Raw genomic sequence first — 20,972 nt, 5'->3', positions numbered from 1 at the left:
TTTGATGTGCTCATCTGGTTCTGGTGCTAGCTCTGGCTCTGGCCAGTGCACTCATGTAAATGGACTTCATTAGACTGGTTCGCTGCATTGATGTTCTCACTGACCCCGAGAGGAGGAGAACGCCTCCCAATTGTGCCTGCCCCATGCTGACATCAGCCGGGCCGGGGCATCTTCATTAGGGGCACACGCTTCGGAGGCTGATCGGTTTTAGTGCGTCACTGACACGGATAGCTGCCATGTCGAATGCAAGTCCAATCCGAGTACCTTTCACTTTTGTAGAATAAACTTGTTCGAACTCCAGCCAAACAAACACAGCCGACAAACAAGCAAACAACACTGGAGAGGCAGCAGCGACTGGCAGAGGGGCTCGGGCTCAACCGACAAGATGTTTCTTTATGCAACACAAGAGCCACAAAGGCAACAAAGCAACAGTCGATGCAACAGATGTAACAACAAATGCTCCGACAGCTGTCGGCCAAACAGCAGCTACCGATGCCACACCAGTAATCCCCTCTCCGACTCGATGACAGTGCTGCAAGTCATGCTGCAGAGGATGAGGATGCCCCTCGCCAAAGCTGAAAGGAGGTATCTCAGACAGTTTTGTGGATTTTTATTCTCCTCCGAAGCGTTGCAAGAACGCCACTGAAATTTATATACAGGTTGAGTCAGTTCCTTGAGCCTGGGAGCTATTAGAGTCTCTTTTTAATTTACGAACATTAATTGGTTAATTTATTGTCGCCAACACCGGTGGCGGCAGTCCGGCAGGCAAAACTCCTGCGCCGTTGCGCCACAATAAACACGGCATTTAGTCTTATTGATTTAACCAGAAATTACAAATACGAGAAGAAAAACGAATGGCCGAAATGGCAGACGGATAAATTTTATAGTCGAGGGCAAACAGAGTTTCGCTGAAACGGGCCCATAAAATCGAATGTTAATGTTAATGTCTTTCTACGTGTTTGCTCAATAATTGATGGACACCGACCCAAAGCCAATGAGCGTCAATGAGCAGAATGGACATTATGCAATGCTCATTAGGAAATGATTCCAGTCTCGAAAACTCGAGTCGAATGAATAATGAAGATTAAGGAATGTCAATGTTTGGCCAAAGCTCATAAATCATCAGACGCAAACAAATGTGAAACTTGGCCTTAGAATCGTAAGGAAATTATATGAGAAATCCCATGAATGATAGAACATACTCGTATAAGAAGACCAAGTTTTCCTACGATTTCTAAATCATAGGACATTTGGGAGTACGAATAGATTTAATTGCATAAGTTCTCAATTTAAAACCCAAAAAAGTATACTTCAGGGACTCTTCCGGAGTTCCACCTTTTCTCATAGAAATAGCAATTATTTTGGCAACATTTAACTTCAACAATGGCTATGTTTATATTCATTTCACGTGTGGTCTTTTTAATAATTTTGGCAATCGCAATTTAATTTCAAATTGTAATACCATTTCCAGACTATATTAAATTTCCAATTACCCATATATCAATAGAGAAAGTGCATATATCAATACTTAATTGAGCTACCAAACACCACGTGGCCCCAACAAACTATTGGGAGCCACAGGAAAATGGAAAAATAAATGTTTGCCATGAACTATTGCCGGCAATATTTCAGCCTCAGTTTTGCACAATTTCTAGAGAATGAATTTGAAATTTTTCACCCAAGCTTCAGACTGCAATTGGAGTTGACAGACAGGTAGAGGCAAACAAATTGTTGTAAAATAAATCAATGGCATGGAAAGGGCTCAAAAGTGTATTGGGAAAAGTCATGGGGCAGAACCGGAATTTCAGAGAGAGGCGGATGGAGAGATGTGAACTGGAGGAGGGGGGTGCACGACTAATTGCAGCCTGTTGCTGGAGATGCTGCTGTTGCTGTTGCTGTTGCAGCTGCTGCATCGGTGAGTTTTATCTTTTAATTTGCCACAAAACGCACAAAGTGCAACCCTGTGTGTGGGTGTATCTCTGTGTGTGAGTCAGCAAGCGATGCAAGCGAATCCACTGGCCAGGCCTGGGAATCCTCTCACTTTTTTTCACATGCACCGCCCATTGTGTCGGTATGGGTGCTGCCCCTGCCGCCGTTGCTGCTGCTGCTGCTGCTGCTGATGATGAAGATCCCAGCTGGCTGCCTCACTGGGTGCCTGATGCTGCTTGCTGGATATGACACAGATTACGTAATACGAAATTAACATTTTAACACAATTCAACAGAAAGAGAAGACTGCGACGATGCAGCCAGTGGCAGTGGCGTTGCAATGTCTGCAGCCGGAGAAATAAAAATGGATGAAAGAAAAACTCAAAATGGGAACCCGTTGCGGGACTGCAGACTGAGGAGTGTGGAGTGTCCGCCTCTCTTTGGACCTACCCATGTCTGGCGATGGGTCATCAGTCTTTGTTTCGTGGCATGGTCAGCGAGCATCGGGCCGGACATCGGGCCGGACTTTGGGCCGGGCCGGTCCGTCCACGGGGGGGCTTAGTTATCAGGATGATGATGCTACTGATGGCCAATACATGAACACTCTCGGGCCGTAAGTTACGCCTCTTGCAGTCAATTATGCAATTAACGTTTTGCATCCAAACAAGAAGCAATCGCGTTAACAGCATCGGATTCCCCGCCAAATGAGCCAAGTTTCCTACACATTTATTGTACCGGCCAACACATTGACAAAACATACTCAAATGCAGACTCGAAGATGCAGTCGCCTCCGGCCTGGGCGACGGCCAGCTGCCGCAAACCAAAAATGAAACGAAATAAGAAAATACTGATACTCAATCCAAAGTTGCAATCGCCTGTGGCTGTGGCTCTGAGAGACTGTGAAGTGTCATCGCCCCTGGTCGGCAATAATACTACCTCCGTTTCCCTTTCCCTTCACGCTTCAGACTCATATCGTGGCTGATTGTTTTGCCTTATTGTACGGTCTGTATGGGTGTGTTTCCCAGCAATTAGATGGACTGTGATTTGCAACTCGTGCAAACGAATTTAGGAAACACTTGACAAATATTGACAAAGTGCCACCACAAAAGGGAATGCAATTTATGAATACAGTCTTTTTTGCTGATGATAAATTGAAAATCACTTACGGCCCAACGTTCGTTGAATGCAGAAAATGTGTAAAGGAAAAACTATGGTTGATGTGTCACTTCTGGTCTTTAATGAACTATTTGATGGAATAATCATGCTCTTAGGACACCTAAACATGATGATTGATTCGGGTGATGGCTTTAACGATTGCTTGAGATCTTATTATATTCTTTTTCTATGATACCACGACCTACGTTCCACCATCCTTCTTTCTATACCCCAAAGACATCACGTATACACTACATGGCACCATCGCTCCCCATAACCACGCTTCGTCCAACAATTAATTGGAATATTACCAAATAATCGTGTAATTTTAAATTGATATTTAACAACAAGTCGACAATTACGACCACGAGGAAGCCCGAAAAGTGAACCAAAGACGAGTACCCCTGGGGAGAGCAAGTACGTGTAATTTGCTAATCATTTTTGAGCTGGCGATTGGCAGAAATGTTTGAAAGACGTAAACATACAAGGAGGAAACTGTCAACGGTAGTATCAGGGGGGGGCGGAGGATAGGCGGACGAAGGGAGGCAGCCGGCTGGCCATGAGAAAATGAGAAATCCAAGTCAGCAAAATTGTTGTCGGGTTAAGTAACCAAATAACTGTTTGAAGCCACTCGTACTTTTTTTGGGAAACTGCATCGAAGGATGGTCAACTCAACCGTCACAGGAGGGCGATGGTGGGGCCAAATGAATCGGAAAAAGTGAATGGCAGATGAAGCTGCAGTCAGTTGTCGCCTCGGGCTCGAATTGGGTAACATTGCACCGCGCAGTGGGCGAAACTGTCAGCCGCTGGAGCGGCTGTGGATGGGAGATGACAGAGTCCCTGTCCGCTGTCTGCTTTCTGCCGGCAGTCATTGGTCTCTCATTTGGGCCCTGTCTTTGTTCTCCCTCAAATATGGCGATTATAATTACTGCTGACTGACGGATGTCCACAAGTACATATTGGCCCGATGCAATGAAGCGTAGGTTTTGATTGCCGGCCAAAGAGAGAGGAGCCCCGTCCAGCTGTGCGAACGAATGGCCAGGAAAGGTCGTCATCTTCATCTTCATCGTCATCGTCATCGACAGCATACAAATTTTCACTCTCAGCTAACTGGCTTTCTTTGTGTCGTCGTCGTCATCGTCATCGTCGTCTGGCAGAGGAATCTCAGCTGCACCATTGGCCACAGGCCGAGGAGGCTCGTTTGACAACTGGTTACGTGGTCGTCATTCCACCCGCACCAGCACCCGACCCGACCCGCACTCGCACTCGTAGTTGCAGTTGCAGTTGCAATGATTTCCTGGAAGACCAAACGCTGGATGCCATCTTCAGACGCAGTCGATGTCGATGTCGAAGTCGCAGCCTCAGCCTAGGCCTCCAGCTGGCAAGTGTATAGGCTTCGGAGACCCATGTACCAAGTACGAGGTGCACCGCATATATCTCTACTCATTTATTTGGCTGAGGCGCTGCAAGTTTATTGTAAATAGTTGCTGCGCATGCGCCGTGTGATTATGTGAGCATTACATGCCATTTGGCACGCTGCCAAAGACCCAGCCTAGGCCCAATCCCAAAAACCAAACCCAAACCCATACCGAAAACTCGTACCCAAAACCATGATAGCCGTTCGTTCAGAGGAGCAGGAAGCCAGCCTTGCCACGCTTGCTCCTCATTGACCCCAGAAATGAGGCGGGGGGGGGAACAAAAAATGCAAAATCAATTTGAAGATTGCTGCTTCGACAGCTGTCGTCGTGCGGCACAGTCGCTCGAGCAGCCTCCGTGGATGCCGCAGTTCGCGTTCGAGGGTGCACAGGTAGTGGCAAGGTGCTGCTATTGGGGTTAAACTTTAAAGTCAATAAAAAAGCTCAAAGGAGATGGCTCGGATCGATTGAGTCTTTGATACAACTTATGCAACGACTAGTTGAGAGAGATTCAAAATAAAGTTGTAAGCTGTTAAATCATAATAAAAAAAACTTTATTCAAGTCTTTCCAGCAAACTAATTCTTTGAAAATTCACTGAGCAATGCAACGTTTAAATCATCTTTTTTGTAGATTCCAATTCCTGGAATTCTTTTTGACTTTCCTCTTGGATTTGCAATTCAATCAGGCATCATCAGTATGTCCGAACAATGCCAGCTGCATGTAGAAACACGTTCCCCAACTGCCCAGAGCAGGGGCACAGGAGCGGCAAATAGGAAAACATTTTAGCATATTAAAGGGCCCTTGAATGCCAACTACACTAAAGGGAAAAGTACAAGCAATTGTCTTGTACTTGGGACAGGCGTACAGGCGTCCCTTCATGCCCCGATAGGCAGCCAAGGCACTCACCACCATATGTTCTTCCCCATTTTATTTAATCCCAAAGCCATGGGGGGGCACCGACTAATGGTTAGGTCCTTTTTTGGAGGAAATTAGTTTTTGCGGTTGGCAGATGATTGACTTACCTTGCGCTTGGAGCGCGCCATGCGCTGGTCCCGGGAGTTCTCCGCCTCCCCAGGCGGTCGCTTGCCCCAGACGGCGATGGCGATGCGCGTGTAGGTGAAAATGAGCACCAGCAGCGGCACGACGAACTGCAGCGTGAAGAGGGCCAGTGTGTAGTAGTACTCCTGAGCGCTGGACGGCCACATCTCGCGGCAGATGTATCTGAGGTCATGGCCGAGGACATGGCCGAAAGGAGGTTGCATTTGCGTGCAGGCCATAGAACGAGAGACAAAAGACACAAGCCAATGAATTAGTGTGGGGCTGGCTACTACTCGTAGGGGATGCGTGGACGAATCTGCTGGCTCTCAACATCAGCTGCCACACAGAGGATGCAAGGACGCACGGACACGCCCGCATTCATGGCTGAGTGCGCCATTTCATTTTTATGCCATTCCCTTCGTTAGACCGTGAGCTGCATGCCACTCGAGAGCCAGCCGTGAAGGAACTGTTAAATTGTTGCAGGGTTCCTATCATCCTAGGATGCTGCCCCATTGTGCAGCTCCAGGGGCTGCATCTGGTCTTGAGGGCCCTGCTGCCGGACAATGGGCCGCCGGCAACAGCCGTTGTCCTGTTGTCACAATTAGACATGACGTCTAGCTTCCACAACGTGCCTGCCATGTCTGAGCGGAGAAGAACTGTGGTTAAGCAGGCTTCAGATGAGTTTCCTATTGGCATTTATATTATACTTGATCTTGGCCCGCCTCCCGCCTCCCGTCACTCTTCTCCCTGCTCGTTTCTCCTATGAGGAAAAGCTAAAAATACTGTCGAGAGCAGTCCATCTCTGATTAGTGGCAGGCAAAGAAGAAAAATGCTTGTAATATTTTTTATTTGCACGCCACTCAAGAGCGACTGTTTTCAGCATCTCAAACAGGAGGTTCTCTTAAAGTTGAAGTCATTCCAAATGGCGGCAGTCAAGTATAATGCCCCAAACATCCGTCTACGCACGAAGTCGTTTCTTTAATGCTACATTTAGTACAGTCGAAGGCACCCCCACACACATGAACAAAAGCTGGAGCTGAAGATGGATGTGTGGCAAACAAACACTGCAGGATGTTCTACCATGTTTCGAGTGGCAGCGGTACTTACTTCTCGCATTTCTCGTGCCACGCCGATGTGGGCATGACGAGGCGGGAGACGACAGGTATGGGAAACGCGGTGGCAAGTGCAATAAACCAAACCCCGCCGATGATAAATTTAGCATAACTGAAACGACAGAGAGCGAGAGGAAAAATTTATAAGTGGCTCGTAAGTACATCTGATTCGTCTCTTAAATATTTAAAATTTCTGTTATTTTCATACTCATGCTTTCCACTTATCTCACCATGCCCCAACCCATCACCGGCTGGCAAATGCCTGCGTAAATTCTTAAACAGTTTGAAAATTTCCGACACACCGTGACGTATGAGTGATGCCGGTGCGGTCTGTCTTTCCTGTAGCTTATCCGGCGGAGAAGCGAGCGTGATAAGCGAGCATTTATGGCGCTGCGGTACGGTAGGGTTGGCTGGCAGTGGCAGTGGCAGTGGCGTCGTGGCGTGTGCGTAAATTACAGACACGTTGAATAATTATCAACCGTATTTACTTTATGGCCTCGCAAATATTTGCACAACAGGACTCTCACTCCCGAACCCATACTGACGTGGCCTGGGGTGCCCAAACTCCCTCCCCGCTTCATAGCCATGTTGAACCTCCATTAAAAGTCGTCCGGGCGTGAAATACTCACGCCAGAGCTCTTCAGCTCCACTGGAGATGGATGGCAGTGTGAGTGACACCGGCTGATGGTCTAGTGGTCGAGTAGTCGAGGGAATGGCAATGCCGTATCGTATTTAGTTACCAAGCAAATTGACGTTTTCAATGCGTCCGGCAAATGGCCAGCATGGGTGCTTTGGATTTTCCGCAGCGTCAGGGTTTTGGATTACTATTTAAACCAATTAACACGAACCGGCGAGCCATTGACGCCGCCTCCAGGGAGACCAGCGTTTCGGTCAAGTAGACTCCAAAGTGGGCCTAGCAATGCAAATAGCCAAGCGGCCACTTAACGGTGTGCGGGCACGCCACTAAGACGTCGAGACTTTGCACTTGAATAAAATACTTGAAGGAGGTACTTAAGCAAAAGCTAACGAAGGAGCTTAGAGTGGAGCTAATACGGCACTTCACTGCTTCTTCCTTAAGAAAATCTACTTAAATTTAACATTTTAACTTTGCAGCATTGTTCCCAAAACAAAACCCTACAATGGGTTCCAGTGTTTAAACAAGTTTTCAATTAATTTTACTGGCCATCAAAAGTTTCTCGTAAACTGTTTACAGACAAGGCAATAATAGTTTGCATTAAACAGCATTTCATGGTATTGTGGGCGAAATGAAAAGTCAAAGGAAAATCATTTCGCTGGAAACCCCACCGCGTCCCCCACTTACCGCTTTGTGATGCGAGGCCTGAGAGGCCACATAATGGCTATATATCGATCAATGCTGATGGCCACCAAAGTGTAGGCGCTGACTAGCACAGACACCGCCTGCGAGTAGTTGACAAAGTGACAGAGCACTATGCCAAAGGGCCAGTAGTTGAGGATGAACAGCGAGATGAAGGAGGAGGGCACGCAGAATAAAGACATCAGGATGTCGCCGAGCGCCAGGTTGGCGATAAAGTAATTGGTGACGGTGCGCATGCGCGGCGTGGACTGGACGATATAGCAGACGGTGCCGTTACCGATCAGCGCAAATATGAAGATTGGAATGTACAGCAGGTAGACGGTGCTCTTAAAGTAGACGCTGGACCAGACGTCATCCGACGAGGACTCCGTTTCCTCGCAGCTAAAGTTCATCAGGACCGTGACATTGAAGTGCTCAAAGTCCAGGCCATTGAGCGTGGTCGTTGAAGCATAACTGTAGACAGCCTCTGCATCGCGCACATCCAGCTCGCCAGAGCCGGCTGTGGCGTTGTACAAAAGCGAGGCAGAGTCTGTGAGTGAGAGGGAGACGTCCGGGTAGTCATCCTCCTCGTTGCGCAGCAGGGGCTGCTGCGGGGCTATGTAGTAGAGTCGCTCGTCACTCAGCTCGCTGCCGGCCACCCGCTGGCTGTGCAACAGCAAGCCATTGTCAAACTCCATTCAAGCGCGTCGAGGGGAACCGCAAACTCTTAGAAAACTTCCAGTCGTTGAAAACTTTTCTGTCTCCTTGTACTGCGGTTCCTAGAGTTTCGTTCTACTCGTCAGCATTTTGGCCAAAAGTCCACGCTCTTCAAAGTTGCTCCCAGCTCCTACTATCGCTGGCAATCTGCAAGTAAAAAGTTGGAGGTGCAATTAGCGGGAATCTCAAAATGTGCTGCACTACATTGCGGCTACTTAATAATTTGCATAATCTGCTTGAACAAAAAGCATTGCATACTTTCAGGCAGTAGTCGGTATAAGAGTTTCGGTATAATTAAAGAGGAAATTTATGAATATATACGTTCATACGTTTGTCGATGGCTCCATGGTAGAAATATAAAATGTACATCCATGTCGCGCTCTAAGGGACGCACACCACAAATTGCCACTTTCACCTTCGTCAGCAACTTTAGCATTTCATTATCGAACCCAATGGAACAACAATCCAGAGATAAATGTCCCATCTGATTTGGCATTCCTCCAAAACCGCAAAAGCCACTTGTCCGTGGGGTGCTATTAGATGATTATATTCTAAGTAGCTATGACCACCTCCAAGTGAGTCTAATCTTGTGCCGATAAGTTTTTGCCTATAAAAGATCCAGTTGTCGACCTATTCATCAATCAGTTTTCGGTACTAAAACAAAATGAAAACCTTTGTTCTTTTGGCACTCTGCGCACTTGCCGGTAAGTCCTTGTAATCATACTCCTGATAATGGTTTATATAGCGAACTACAATTATGTCTGACAGCTTCGGCATACGCCTTGGACGAGGCTGACCGCGTCAATGGCGAGAACGGCTGGTACGTTCCCCAGCAGGACGGCACCTTCGAGTGGGTGGACAAGGATGTTGCAGAGGATTGGATGGAGAAGCAGGAACTCTTGGAGTCTCGCGGCCTGACCACCGTGCCCGTCACCTTCTACCTTTACACTTCCTCAAACCCCACCAAGGGCCAGAAGATTAAGGCCAATTACAATTCCATCAATAACTCCAACTTCAACTCCGGCAACCCCACCCGCTTCGTTATCCACGGCTGGACTCAGAGCTACACCGCTAGCATGAACAAGGACATCCGCGCCGCCTGGTTGAGCCAGGGAGACTACAACGTGATCGTCGTTGACTGGGCTCGCGCCCGTTCCATTGACTACGCCACTTCCGTGATGGCCGTGGCCGCCACCGGAAAGAAGGTCGCCAACATGATCAACTTCCTGAACTCCGACTTCGGCATGTCCCTGGACAACCTCTATGTCATCGGTCACAGTCTCGGAGCTCACGTCTCCGGCTACGCCGGCAAGAACACCAATGGCCAGATCTACGCCATCATCGGCCTGGACCCCGCACTTCCCCTCTTCAGCTACAACTCGCCCAACAAGCGTCTCAGCTCCACCGACGCCTGGTATGTGGAGTCCATCCAGACCAACGGCGGTAACCTCGGCTTCCTGAAGCCCATCGGCAAGGGTGCTTTCTACCCTAATGGCGGCAAGACCCAGCCCGGCTGCTTCCTGGACGTCACTGGCGCCTGCTCCCACGGCCGCTCCACCACCTATTACGCCGAGGCCGTCAGCCAGGACAACTTCGGAACGATCAAGTGCGGCGACTACCAGGCCGCTGTCAACGACCAGTGCGGCAGCACCTACAGCGGCGTCCGCATGGGAGCCGACACCAATGCCTACATGGTTGCCGGTGACTTCTATGTGCCCGTGAACAGCAATTCCCCCTACGGCATGATTAACTAAACGAAAATAAATGAAAAGCTTAAAATCGATAGATCCATTGTAGAACTATAGAGGGTAGAACTAGGGACTTTAGCATATGACATATGTGCATAGGTCAGCCGTCACCAACATCTTGAAGTTTACCCATGCGTCCATCCTCACATTGCCACTTTCAGAATTCAAGCAATGGATGAGAGCACAAAGAAACCAAATGAAATATTCTTTGTTTCAAGAGACAATGAAGGAGGGGCTCAGGGAGATTTCATTCATCTTCGGACCAAGAACAATGCATTCATAATTGAAGTATAGTACAATAGCTCTACAAGCTGTTTCACTGATTCTAAACAATCGTTCTGTATCAATAATTTCTATCAAAGAGACAGCTCACACCACTCCATCTCCAATAAAAGCCAACTGAAATTAATCAGCAGCTATATACATACACTCGTAAGCTCTCAAGATGCTGTTGTCTAGGCAACTAGAAAGATGATGAAATAAACTCTAAAAATAAAGCTTGCAAGTTTATTTAAAGCAAGGTATTAATAGAAAATGACAACCCATCGAAATCAATTAAAAGTCTACTCAGAAATCTAAAATATTAACAGAACAGCACGAGTGCCCCATACTCGTATGTGTACTTGTAATTTAAACTTTTGCCTTTCGATACGTGTACAAGTTGCCTTCTTCATCTCTTCGGATCTCATCTCATTTAATTTCATATCATTTGGGCTCAGTTCACTTGGTTTTAATATCTCGTTGAATAAACTCTGAAAACAACTGACAGACAACTGCCTTCTTCCGGCCACCCAAGAGACGCCCAACAGCCCATCATCCAGAAGCCAGATCCAGAGACGAGTGCTGCAAGGGAAGGATAAGGTTATCAAGTGGGTAAATTGCTTATCTCAGCGCAATAATGAGGCCTTCGACGGGGTCGGAATAAGACCCTTCCGAGTGCCGAGTATGTGCGTGACTCGGTTGTTGTTATTTCTTCTCTCTCTCTCTCTTCCTGGCGAGCCTGTGCCTTCTGTTTTTTATCAATTATCTTGCCGCATTCCTCGACTCCAGCATCTGTGCCAGCGAACCCCAAACACACATTTGTGCGGATTTAAAAGGTTTGACATGGCACAATGGCATCTCAGGCCTTTTCCGGCAAAAAGTGGGAGAATTTTTGTATATATGCAAAATATTTTATCTTAGATTTCCGATAAACACTCTAGAAACTTAATAAAAAAAATGTTTGGATGTTCAAACCATTGAGAAAGGTGTATATTAGATTAGCAAGGAAGACACCAATGAACTGGGTCATTGCTAAAATTAACTTGAAGAACCTTAAGTAAGCGCCTCATTCTCTGTCAAAAAATATAGAGTATATGGTATTTTTTGTAAGAAAACATCACGTATACGCACCGGTTTTTATGTCTTCTTTAAGAAAACCTCATGAATGTTAATTATTCATTGAAGCTGAAATAAATCGAGGTCCTGGCCAAAATGTAATTGCGAATTCAATTCGAAAAAGGATTAAAGTCCGAAAAACTATGGAAACTTATCATGTTTTATCGTATAATTTCTTTGGCATGCCAGCTTAGATTTAAGAAGAATCTTAAATCCAGCGAATTATGAATTAAAACATACACCAGTCCTAAAATTATGGTTCCTATAAACTTATATTTTAGTTATGGACTCTGGGGCTCCACTTGCAAACAAAGTTCCTAGCCCAAAACATCGCTCGCACATCATTAAACATGCGACTGGCAATCGAAAATTTTCCCATCGATATATACACACATACTCGTATATGCAGCTGGTTTGGCAGTTGATTAATGAACAGCTCATCAATTTTGTATTAACAAGACATGGAAAAGTGTGCCCTGAATGCCAAAAGCACGCAAAATAATTACATGCTGGCGAGAGCCGCTCGCTCGTCGTTGAATATTTTAATGGCTTCAGCCAATAAAATACAACAAAATATTGAGAAAAGCAGGCACCAGATCGAAATGAAAGGAGGAAGCAGGGCCCGCAGGCAGCCGAAGGAACATGGAAATAAAATGCAAAATATTGACGGGTATCACGTACACAAATAGGAGTATATGTGTGGGGCACAGGAAGCCTAATAACATCTTAGATTTCCAGACAAAGCATAGCCAATGCGGAGGGCGGGAATGGAATGAAAAGCAAATCAGATTTTTTGGGCTTAGTTGGCGCGTAATTCTGTTTAGCCGGCTCTCAGACTGAAAATTATGTTCGGTGGAAAAACAGCAGCCCACAACAAAGGCTTCCAACGAAAAAAAAGGCTGGCTGGAAAAATCCTAAATGGTATTTCATAAATTCAATTTTCTGAAGAGCCACAGGGGGAAAAGCAAAATGAAAAAAGCACTGCCAAAAAGGTACAAAATACTTAAGAGAAAGCTTTGGACTTATCACAGACCTTCGTGAAAAGCTGGAGCATTTGATTAAGGAACGCAATATAGCGACAGTCCAGATATAAATATCCTATCTGATTCGGCATTCCATCAAAACCGCAAAAACCACTTGAACTGGGGGTGCTATCAGATGGTTGTATTCTAAGTAGTTAGTCCACCTCCAAGTGAGTCTAATCTGTTGACGATAAGTGGCCCGATTCGGCCTATAAAAGACAGCGAAACCGACGTATTCAGCAATCAGTTGTAGATTGTAGAACAACATGAAGACCTTTATTCTTTTGGCACTCTGCTCGCTTGCCGGTAAGTCCTTGTAATCATACTCCTGATAATGGTTTATACAGCGAACTACAATTATGTCTGACAGCTTCGGCATACGCCTTGGACGAGGCTGACCGCGTCAATGGCGAGAACGGCTGGTACGTTCCCCAGCAGGACGGCACCTTCGAGTGGGTGGATAAGGATGTTGCAGAGGATTGGATGGAGAAGCAGGAACTCTTGGAGTCTCGCGGCCTGACCACCGTGCCCGTCACCTTCTACCTTTACACTTCCTCAAACCCCACCAAGGGCCAGAAGATTAAGGCCAATTACAATTCCATCAATAACTCCAACTTCAACTCCGGCAACCCCACCCGCTTCGTTATCCACGGCTGGACCCAGAGCTACACCGCTAGCATGAACAAGGACATCCGCGCCGCCTGGTTGAGCCAGGGAGACTACAACGTGATCGTCGTGGACTGGGCTCGCGCCCGTTCCATTGACTACGCCACTTCCGTGTTGGCCGTCGCCGCCACCGGAAAGAAGGTCGCCAACATGATCAACTTCCTGAACTCCGACTTCGGCATGTCCCTGGACAACCTCTATGTCATCGGTCACAGTCTCGGAGCTCACGTCTCCGGCTACGCCGGCAAGAACACCAATGGCCAGATCTACGCCATCATCGGCCTGGACCCCGCACTTCCCCTCTTCAGCTACAACTCGCCCAACAAGCGTCTCAGCTCCACCGACGCCTGGTATGTGGAGTCCATCCAGACCAACGGCGGCAACCTCGGCTTCCTGAAGCCCATCGGCAAGGGTGCTTTCTACCCTAATGGCGGCAAGACCCAGCCCGGCTGCTTCCTGGACGTCACTGGCGCCTGCTCCCACGGCCGCTCCACCACCTATTACGCCGAGGCCGTCAGCCAGGACAACTTCGGAACGATCAAGTGCGGCGACTACCAGGCCGCTGTCAACGACCAGTGCGGCAGCACCTACAGCGGCGTCCGCATGGGAGCCGACACCAATGCCTACATGGTTGCCGGTGACTTCTATGTGCCCGTGAACAGCAATTCCCCCTACGGCATGATTAACTAAACGAACAATAAAACAAAAATCTAAACCAACTGAAAAATCTCACTCAATTCGGGAAAATCGGTGCGAGAAGCGCGTTTAAGCTTTGTGTGGGGCAAACATCTATTTAAGTCGTATATTAAGGCGAATATTATACCTAAGACCTTAATGGTCTTCCATAAATTAAACTTCCAGCTACTAGAGGCAAAGCAAAATGGAAAAGGTGATGCGAGAAAGGTACAAAATTTAAGCGAAAGCCTAGGACTTTTCACCAAGCTTTTTGAACATCTTTTCATTGCCCAATTTGTGGGCGAAAATGCCTTCTAAAAACCCCACACAGCAGGTAGCCTTTCGGGGTGGAAAAGTATATCTTAAGTTGCCACAAAGCGTGGGGCGTCCAAATGCATTTACCTAGGCTCAATGGCACTGCAGTGGAAAAAGGTTAGTATCCAGCTGCTACTAAAAAGCCGGGAAATGGTGAACAAAGCTGCGTCCTTTAGGGGCAGGAAATACTTGTGGAATTTCGCATCTCAGCATTTGCTCAGCCAAGACCATGAATGAAAATACATTTGCTGAGCTCGTTCCTCTTTTTCTCGGTGTGCTTGTGCTTGTCTATGTCGGTCTTCAGTCATGACTGATTTAGCCTCAGCCCCAAAAACCGCATTTATCTTTAGATATGTCGTCAGAAGCGTTTTGCCACTTTTTGCGGCATGTTTGTAATTATAATTAATGAGCAGCCATCAGGCGGAATTTTGCTCGGGGCAAAGTCAACAGCCACAACATCTACATTGTAGTTGCCTGCCACCACGCCAGAAAAGAGGGAGGGATGAAGCTTGTGTGGCAAGTGGTTAGCTCTGTCTGCTCCTGCCTCTGTCTCTGTCTGTTATTTAAATACGGAGACGTCTGCCTGGCAGGCAGTCCTTGTGCCCCAATTAGCCCATGTCGATAGATGGCTAGAAGAATGCCAAGTGCAAATTTCCGTAAAAGTATGTGCAGCTTACTATGTGAGGATGAAGATTGAGGATGATTGCGGTCGCACGGCTCTACTCCAGATAGTTAATCATCTGATGGACTATATATGGCGCGCCTGAAGCACCTCGAAAGATAAGGTACTTATATTCATGTCATGGTTAACCTTCACCCCGAGAGAGCATTTTGAATTCGCCACACAAAAGAACAACAATATTTATTTGCCTCAAATGCTTATTTATGGGCACAGGAATTTATTGTTTTTTCCGGCCCCAGGATGAAATTGAATTTTATTGTGGGCCAAGATCCCAAAACCCTATTATGCCTGTGTCGACCCTTGATTTGTGGATTTGTGGCTTGAGGTCCGTCCGCCCAAAGCCAGTGGCCAAATGCGATTTCCAGCTATCGCTAAGTCCCCAAATGTTTCTCTGATCTGTGGCCCACTCACGATGACATAATCCCCCGCAAATGCCGGCAAAGTGAATGCGCTCCCGTGGGGCAAATTGGATATGCAAATTGGCCCGTGTTGCCATTTAATTTGCTTAATCAAACGCAGCCGAATGTTTATCAGTCCCCGGGCACGTGCCACATGAAATGCGACACTTTTCAAAATGCGATTAATTTGAAATGTTCATTGAATCTGTCATCGACTTCGATGCCACCCAACTCCTCGGGGGCTTGTGGTTCTGCGGTCCTCTGCTTATGTGGTCCTGTGTCCACAAAGGCAACTCCGGGCAAATAAAATAAGGGCTGGGACTTTTGGTTGTGGTTTCTCTCCCTTTTCGTGGTCATATTTGCGTTATTAATTGAATTAATCTTGCTGTGGAACAGCACAAGAGTCCATCAAACGGTGCCTGAAAGTATGCAGCAGATTTTTCCCGATGAACAAAAGTGATGTAATTTATTTTCAAGCACCCCAATTAACGTGATACTCCAGGTTAAAAACAAGTGAGAAATCAATTAATGCCCAGGTGCCAGGTTAAATGTACCGAACAGAACTATTGTTACAGGGCAGGAAACATCAGCTGGAAGGGCTTTCCTCACCGTAGATACGAGTAGATTCCGCTGCGAGATACGGCAAGCCGAGGCACCTCAAAAGCAATGAAGTGTTAAATTAAATTCCCATTTAATGGCATAAACAATTAAGCCCACTTGTCGTGGCTTACATGAGATTACGTTGGACAGCGGTCAGTGGTTCTATGGGTGGTAGAGGGCCTCCCAGTGTAATTGATAGCTGCCGACAGATAGGCAAAACCCGCTGGTTACGTCCATTCTTTGTGCGATTCGGCGCGGGGGGTACTCGTACTTTTGACGCGACTAGGTCCCATTGATCCCAAAATAAACCCGAATTACCATGGGGCCATTCCGGCTAGACACTTGACAGACCCCAGCACACCACAATAATAATATTCGCGAATCACGACGGAATGAAAGGCAATTGAAAAGTCGATTGAAAGTCAATCAACAGATAAATATGCCACCTGATTCGGAATCCAAAAAAAACCCTTGCAGAGGGGGTGCTATCAGATGGTTATACGTATGTATATTATAGTAAGGTCCACCACCAGGCGCGCCTAATCTTGAGCAGATAAGTAGCCACCGGTTTGCCCTATAAAAGAGCAAGGTGTCGACCTATTCAGCAATCAGTTGTCGCTTATACAACAACATGAAGACCTTTATTTTTTTGGCGTTCTGTGCTCTGGCCGGTGAGCCTTTAGAATCATACCCCTAAACATTCCTTAACTAACGAATTATCATTATGTCTGATAGCTTCGGCCTATGCTTTGGAGGAAGCTGACCGCGTCAATGGCGAGAACGGCTGGTACGTTCCCCAGCTGGACGGCACCTTCGAGTGGGTTGACATGGACGTCGCTGAGGAGTGGATGGAGAAGCAGGAACTCTTGGAGTCTCGCGGCCTGACCACTGTGCCCGTCAAGTTCTACCTGTACACTTCCTCAAACCCCACCTCGGGCAAGAAGATCACCGCCACCACAAAGTCTATTGATGCCTCCCACTTCAACGCTGCCCACCCCACTCGCTTCGTCATCCACGGCTGGACCCAGAGCTACACCGCTAGCATGAACAAGGACATCCGCGCCGCCTGGTTGAGCCACGGAGACTACAACGTGATCATCGTTGACTGGGCTCGCGCCCGTTCCATTGACTACGCCACCTCCGTGTTGGCCGTCGCCGCCACCGGAAAGAAGGTCGCCAAGATGATCAACTTCTTGCACTCCGACCATGGCATGTCCCTGGACTCCCTGTACGTCATTGGCCACAGTCTGGGCGCCCATGTTGCTGGCTATGCCGGTAAGAACACCGACGGCCAGGTGCACACCATCATCGGTCTGGACCCCGCACTTCCCCTCTTCAGCTACAGCAAGCCCAACAAGCGTCTCTCTAGCGATGATGCCCACTATGTGGAGTCCATCCAGACCAACGGTGGTACTCTCGGCTTCCTGAAGCCCATCGGCAAGGGTGCTTTCTACCCTAATGGCGGCAAGACCCAGCCCGGCTGCACCCTGGACGTCACTGGCGCCTGCTCCCACGGCCGCTCCACTACCTATTACGCCGAGGCCGTTAAGGAGGACAACTTTGGAACCATCAAGTGCGGCGATTACGAGGCAGCCGTCGCCAAGGAATGCGGCAGCACCTACAGCAGCGTCCGCATGGGAGCCGACACCAATGCCTACATGGTTGCCGGTGACTTCTATGTGCCCGTGAACAGCAAGGCCCCCTTCGGCATGATTAACTAAATAAACATGAATAAAACCTAAAATCAATCTGACCCAAACGATTTCTGAAATATCACTCAGGAAATGGTTCAGGAATTGCCTTGACAGTTCTTCAATGAAATTCTCTATCACGCCAATCAATCCATAAACCTTGTTGTCGTCCAACCACCTATTAAGATAGCCATCGTTTACGGTGATTGAGATCGTAAACTAGTCCTCGGCATCGAGAGTTTGTGGAAATTTATGACTGCACTCCAGCACTTCACGTTGATTTCCTAGCTGATTTATCAAGCAATGTTCAGTAAATGTTTTATTGTAGTATGGCTCTACCAAAGACTGGTTCTACTGTATACTTATGGGGGCTTATCCATATGGTTACGAGTATATATTTAAAAGATTTGCCAGTTATCCAAAGAAGGGAATTTGTAATGAATTTATAGACTTTTCAATTATAGCGAAATTTATTGTATGCCTTTGAAAAAGATGTCAGTCCGTATAATTTGCTTAGGATTTTCTCGCATATGAAGTACGGTCTCTCTTGTCAAAATCAATCTTGATATCTTTGTGATGAAACAATTATTTTTTTATTTTTTTTCTTCTAATCTGTAAGAGTTTTGTTTTAACGTTTTGTCGCTAAATATTTGGCACAATATTTGAAAACATTGCACAAATCCTTTTAAGCTGTATTAACATTATATTACGCATTCACCGATCAAATATACATATGTGAAACTGCGACACACATGTATCCCTAAAGATGATTCAGCTCGCTTGTTGGCAGGATAGCCAGTGAAAAATAAAAGGATGCGTTTAATAATAATTAATTTTTGGTAAATATTTCTTAAATAATAAACGATTAAGAAACGATGTTGGAAAACAATATTCCCTACTTGAAAATAGTTCGAAAAAAATAAATGATTGCTTCACATTTCAAGCCGCTATGATTACGATCGATCACGTAACGTATCAGAAACTTCGACACTTGAAGTTAACATTCCATTCTTGGACCACTGTTATGGTCTTTATTATACAAGTACGGGATATTCCCAAAGATACACCTTATCTACCTCGCTGTGGGTAACTCCACAATCAAAAAGTTTGTCCAAATATAGCTCTAAGATGTTTATTTCTATAAAATGGCGATTAGCTGGGGGTCTATAAAACGCAGGAGTGCCTGACACTGGACACCACAATTGGTAAGACCGCAATATGAAAGTGTTCTTTGTTCTAGCAGCCTTGTTGGCAGCAGGTGAGTTCTCCGCAAAGAATCCACTAAAAGGACATTCCGGCTAATATAAGTACTTGCAGTGACTGCCCTGCCCATTGAGGAACGCGTCAATGGCGAGAATGGCTGGTTCATTCCCAAAATCGATGGCACCTTCGAGTGGATGGACCTGAAGGACGCCGAGGAGCTGCTTTTCAGCGGCGAGCAAATGGAGGGCCGCATCAGCACGAACGCTGTCAAATTCTACCTCTATACCAAGTCCAATCCCACTGATGGTAAGGAAATCACGTCCGATTCATCCTCCATCGATGGATCCCACTTCAACAAGGACCACAGCACCCGTTTCGTCATCCACGGCTGGACCCAGAGCGCCCAGGATGAAATGAACACCCGCATCACCAAGGCCTGGTTGTCCCGCGGTGACTACAACGTGATTGTTGTGGACTGGGCCCGTGCCCGTTCCGTTGACTACGCTTCCTCTGTGCTTGCTGTTCCCGGAGCCGGTGCAAAGGTTGGAGATATGATCAAGTACCTGAACGAACATCACGGCATGTCTCTGGACAGCCTGGAGGTCATCGGCCACAGCCTGGGAGCCCAGGTCTCTGGTTATGCCGGCAAGACCGTTGGCGAGGGTCGTATCCACTCCATTGTTGGTCTGGACCCTGCTCTTCCCCTCTTCAGCTACGATAAACCCGACAAGCGTCTCTCTAGCGATGATGCCCACTATGTGGAGTCCATCCAGACCAACGGCGGCAAGCTGGGATTCCTGAAGCCCATCGGCAAGGGTGCCTTCTACCCCAACGGCGGCCAGACGCAGCCAGGATGTGGTGTGGATGTCACAGGCTCCTGCTCCCACGGCCGTTCCGTCCTGTATTACGCCGAGGCCGTCACTGAGGACAACTTCGGATCCATCAAGTGTGGCGACTACGAGGCAGCCGTCGCCAAGGAATGCGGCAGCACCTACAGCAGCGTCCGCATGGGTGCCGTCACCAATGCCTACATGGTTGATGGTGACTACTACGTCCCCGTTAACAGCGATTCTCCATTCGGTAAGATTGGATAGAGACCTGTGCTCCATAACAGGAACCCAACAAATAAAAAGTTCTAAGCCCAAGTATCTTTGTTTTTATACCCGATACTCAAAATGAGTATTGGGGTATATTAGATTTGTGGTAAAAGTGGATGTGTGTAACGTCCAGAAGGAATCGTTTCCGACCCCATAAAGTATATATATTCTTGATCAGCATCAATAGCCGAGTCGATTGAGCCCTGTCTGTCTGTCCGTCTGTCCGTCCGTCCGTCCGTCCGTCCGTCCGTCCGTCCGTCCGTCCGTCCGTCCCCTTCAGCGCCTAGTGCTCAAAGACTATAAGAGCTAGAGTAACGATGTTTTGTATCCAGACTTCTGTGATATGTCACTGCTACAAAAATATTTCAAAACTTCGCCCTGCCCACTTCCGCCCCCACAAAGGACGAAAATCTGTGGCATCCACATTTTTAAAGATACGATAAAGCCAAAAACGCAGAATCGTAGAGGATGACTATATGTTCTAGAGTGTAAAATCTCAACCAGATCGTATAATTATTATAGCCAGAATCAAGAAAACAATTTCATTTTTTCTCGCTCTGTCTCTCTCTAACACACAGGTTTCAGGGTCGGCTTTGCCAATTGCAAAATATGAGTTCAAGGATCTCAGAACCTATAAGAGCCAGAGCAACCAAATTTGGTATCCACACTCCTGTGATATCGGACCTTGACCGTTTCGTGTCCAAATTTCGCCACACCCCCTTCCGCCCCCGCAAAGGACGAAAATCTGGGGCATCCACAAATCTCAGAGACTATTAAGGCTAGAGTAACCAAATTTGGTATCCGCACTTCTCTTAGA

At 47.1% G+C, this 20,972-nt stretch overlaps 5 protein-coding genes across 7 annotated transcripts in view; 4 read left to right on the top strand and 1 right to left on the bottom strand.

Annotated features, from left to right (window-relative positions):
- LOC108157038 (RYamide receptor) overlaps positions 1–20,972 on the bottom strand; it is a 62,662-nt gene that overhangs the window by 23,969 nt on the left and 17,721 nt on the right. For all 3 annotated transcript variants that reach the window (XM_017288854.2, XM_017288852.2, XM_017288853.2), the window contains exons 2-4: positions 7,971–8,828; positions 6,645–6,761; positions 5,522–5,720 (exon numbers count right to left, since the gene is read on the bottom strand). In XM_017288854.2, the coding sequence (XP_017144343.1) occupies positions 5,522–5,720; positions 6,645–6,761; positions 7,971–8,662 (1,008 nt within the window). In that variant the 5' untranslated portion in view covers positions 8,663–8,828. The remainder of the gene's footprint in view (positions 1–5,521; positions 5,721–6,644; positions 6,762–7,970; positions 8,829–20,972) is intronic.
- Positions 9,341–10,464, top strand: LOC108157041 (pancreatic triacylglycerol lipase-like). Its single transcript, XM_017288857.2, has 2 exons — positions 9,341–9,385; positions 9,450–10,464. The coding sequence occupies exons 1-2, from the start codon at positions 9,346–9,348 to the stop codon at positions 10,433–10,435; spliced, it is 1,026 nt and encodes a 341-aa protein (XP_017144346.1). The 5' UTR covers positions 9,341–9,345; the 3' UTR covers positions 10,436–10,464.
- Positions 13,053–14,213, top strand: LOC108153982 (pancreatic triacylglycerol lipase-like). The gene is made up of 2 exons (XM_033389109.1): positions 13,053–13,134; positions 13,199–14,213. Exons 1-2 carry the CDS (start codon positions 13,095–13,097, stop codon positions 14,182–14,184), a joined length of 1,026 nt encoding a protein of 341 aa, XP_033245000.1. The 5' UTR covers positions 13,053–13,094; the 3' UTR covers positions 14,185–14,213.
- Positions 16,764–17,917, top strand: LOC108157040 (phospholipase A1-like). Its single transcript, XM_017288856.2, has 2 exons — positions 16,764–16,835; positions 16,900–17,917. The coding sequence occupies exons 1-2, from the start codon at positions 16,796–16,798 to the stop codon at positions 17,883–17,885; spliced, it is 1,026 nt and encodes a 341-aa protein (XP_017144345.2). The 5' UTR covers positions 16,764–16,795; the 3' UTR covers positions 17,886–17,917.
- On the top strand, positions 18,447–20,197 carry LOC108157045 (phospholipase A1-like). Its single transcript, XM_017288860.2, has 3 exons — positions 18,447–18,694; positions 19,012–19,113; positions 19,173–20,197. Exons 2-3 carry the CDS (start codon positions 19,074–19,076, stop codon positions 20,150–20,152), a joined length of 1,020 nt encoding a protein of 339 aa, XP_017144349.1. The 5' UTR covers positions 18,447–18,694; positions 19,012–19,073; the 3' UTR covers positions 20,153–20,197.

The sequence above is a fragment of the Drosophila miranda genome, chromosome 2 (assembly GCF_003369915.1).
Source record: "Drosophila miranda strain MSH22 chromosome 2, D.miranda_PacBio2.1, whole genome shotgun sequence".
NCBI lineage: Eukaryota > Metazoa > Arthropoda > Insecta > Diptera > Drosophilidae > Drosophila > Drosophila miranda.
Note: the sequence above shows the minus strand (reverse complement) of the source record. Positions and strands in the feature narration are given on the sequence as shown.

Excerpts from the sequence above, each read along its gene's own strand:
- LOC108157045 (XM_017288860.2), top strand. The coding sequence starts at position 19,074 with ATGAAAGTGTTCTTTGTTCTAGCAGCCTTGTTGGCAGCAG. Across the intron at positions 19,114-19,172 it reads AGCAGCCTTGTTGGCAGCAG|TGACTGCCCTGCCCATTGAG; the intron begins GTGAGTTCTCCG and ends AAGTACTTGCAG.
- LOC108157040 (XM_017288856.2), top strand. The coding sequence starts at position 16,796 with ATGAAGACCTTTATTTTTTTGGCGTTCTGTGCTCTGGCCG. Across the intron at positions 16,836-16,899 it reads GGCGTTCTGTGCTCTGGCCG|CTTCGGCCTATGCTTTGGAG; the intron begins GTGAGCCTTTAG and ends TATGTCTGATAG.
- LOC108153982 (XM_033389109.1), top strand. The coding sequence starts at position 13,095 with ATGAAGACCTTTATTCTTTTGGCACTCTGCTCGCTTGCCG. Across the intron at positions 13,135-13,198 it reads GGCACTCTGCTCGCTTGCCG|CTTCGGCATACGCCTTGGAC; the intron begins GTAAGTCCTTGT and ends TATGTCTGACAG.
- LOC108157041 (XM_017288857.2), top strand. The coding sequence starts at position 9,346 with ATGAAAACCTTTGTTCTTTTGGCACTCTGCGCACTTGCCG. Across the intron at positions 9,386-9,449 it reads GGCACTCTGCGCACTTGCCG|CTTCGGCATACGCCTTGGAC; the intron begins GTAAGTCCTTGT and ends TATGTCTGACAG.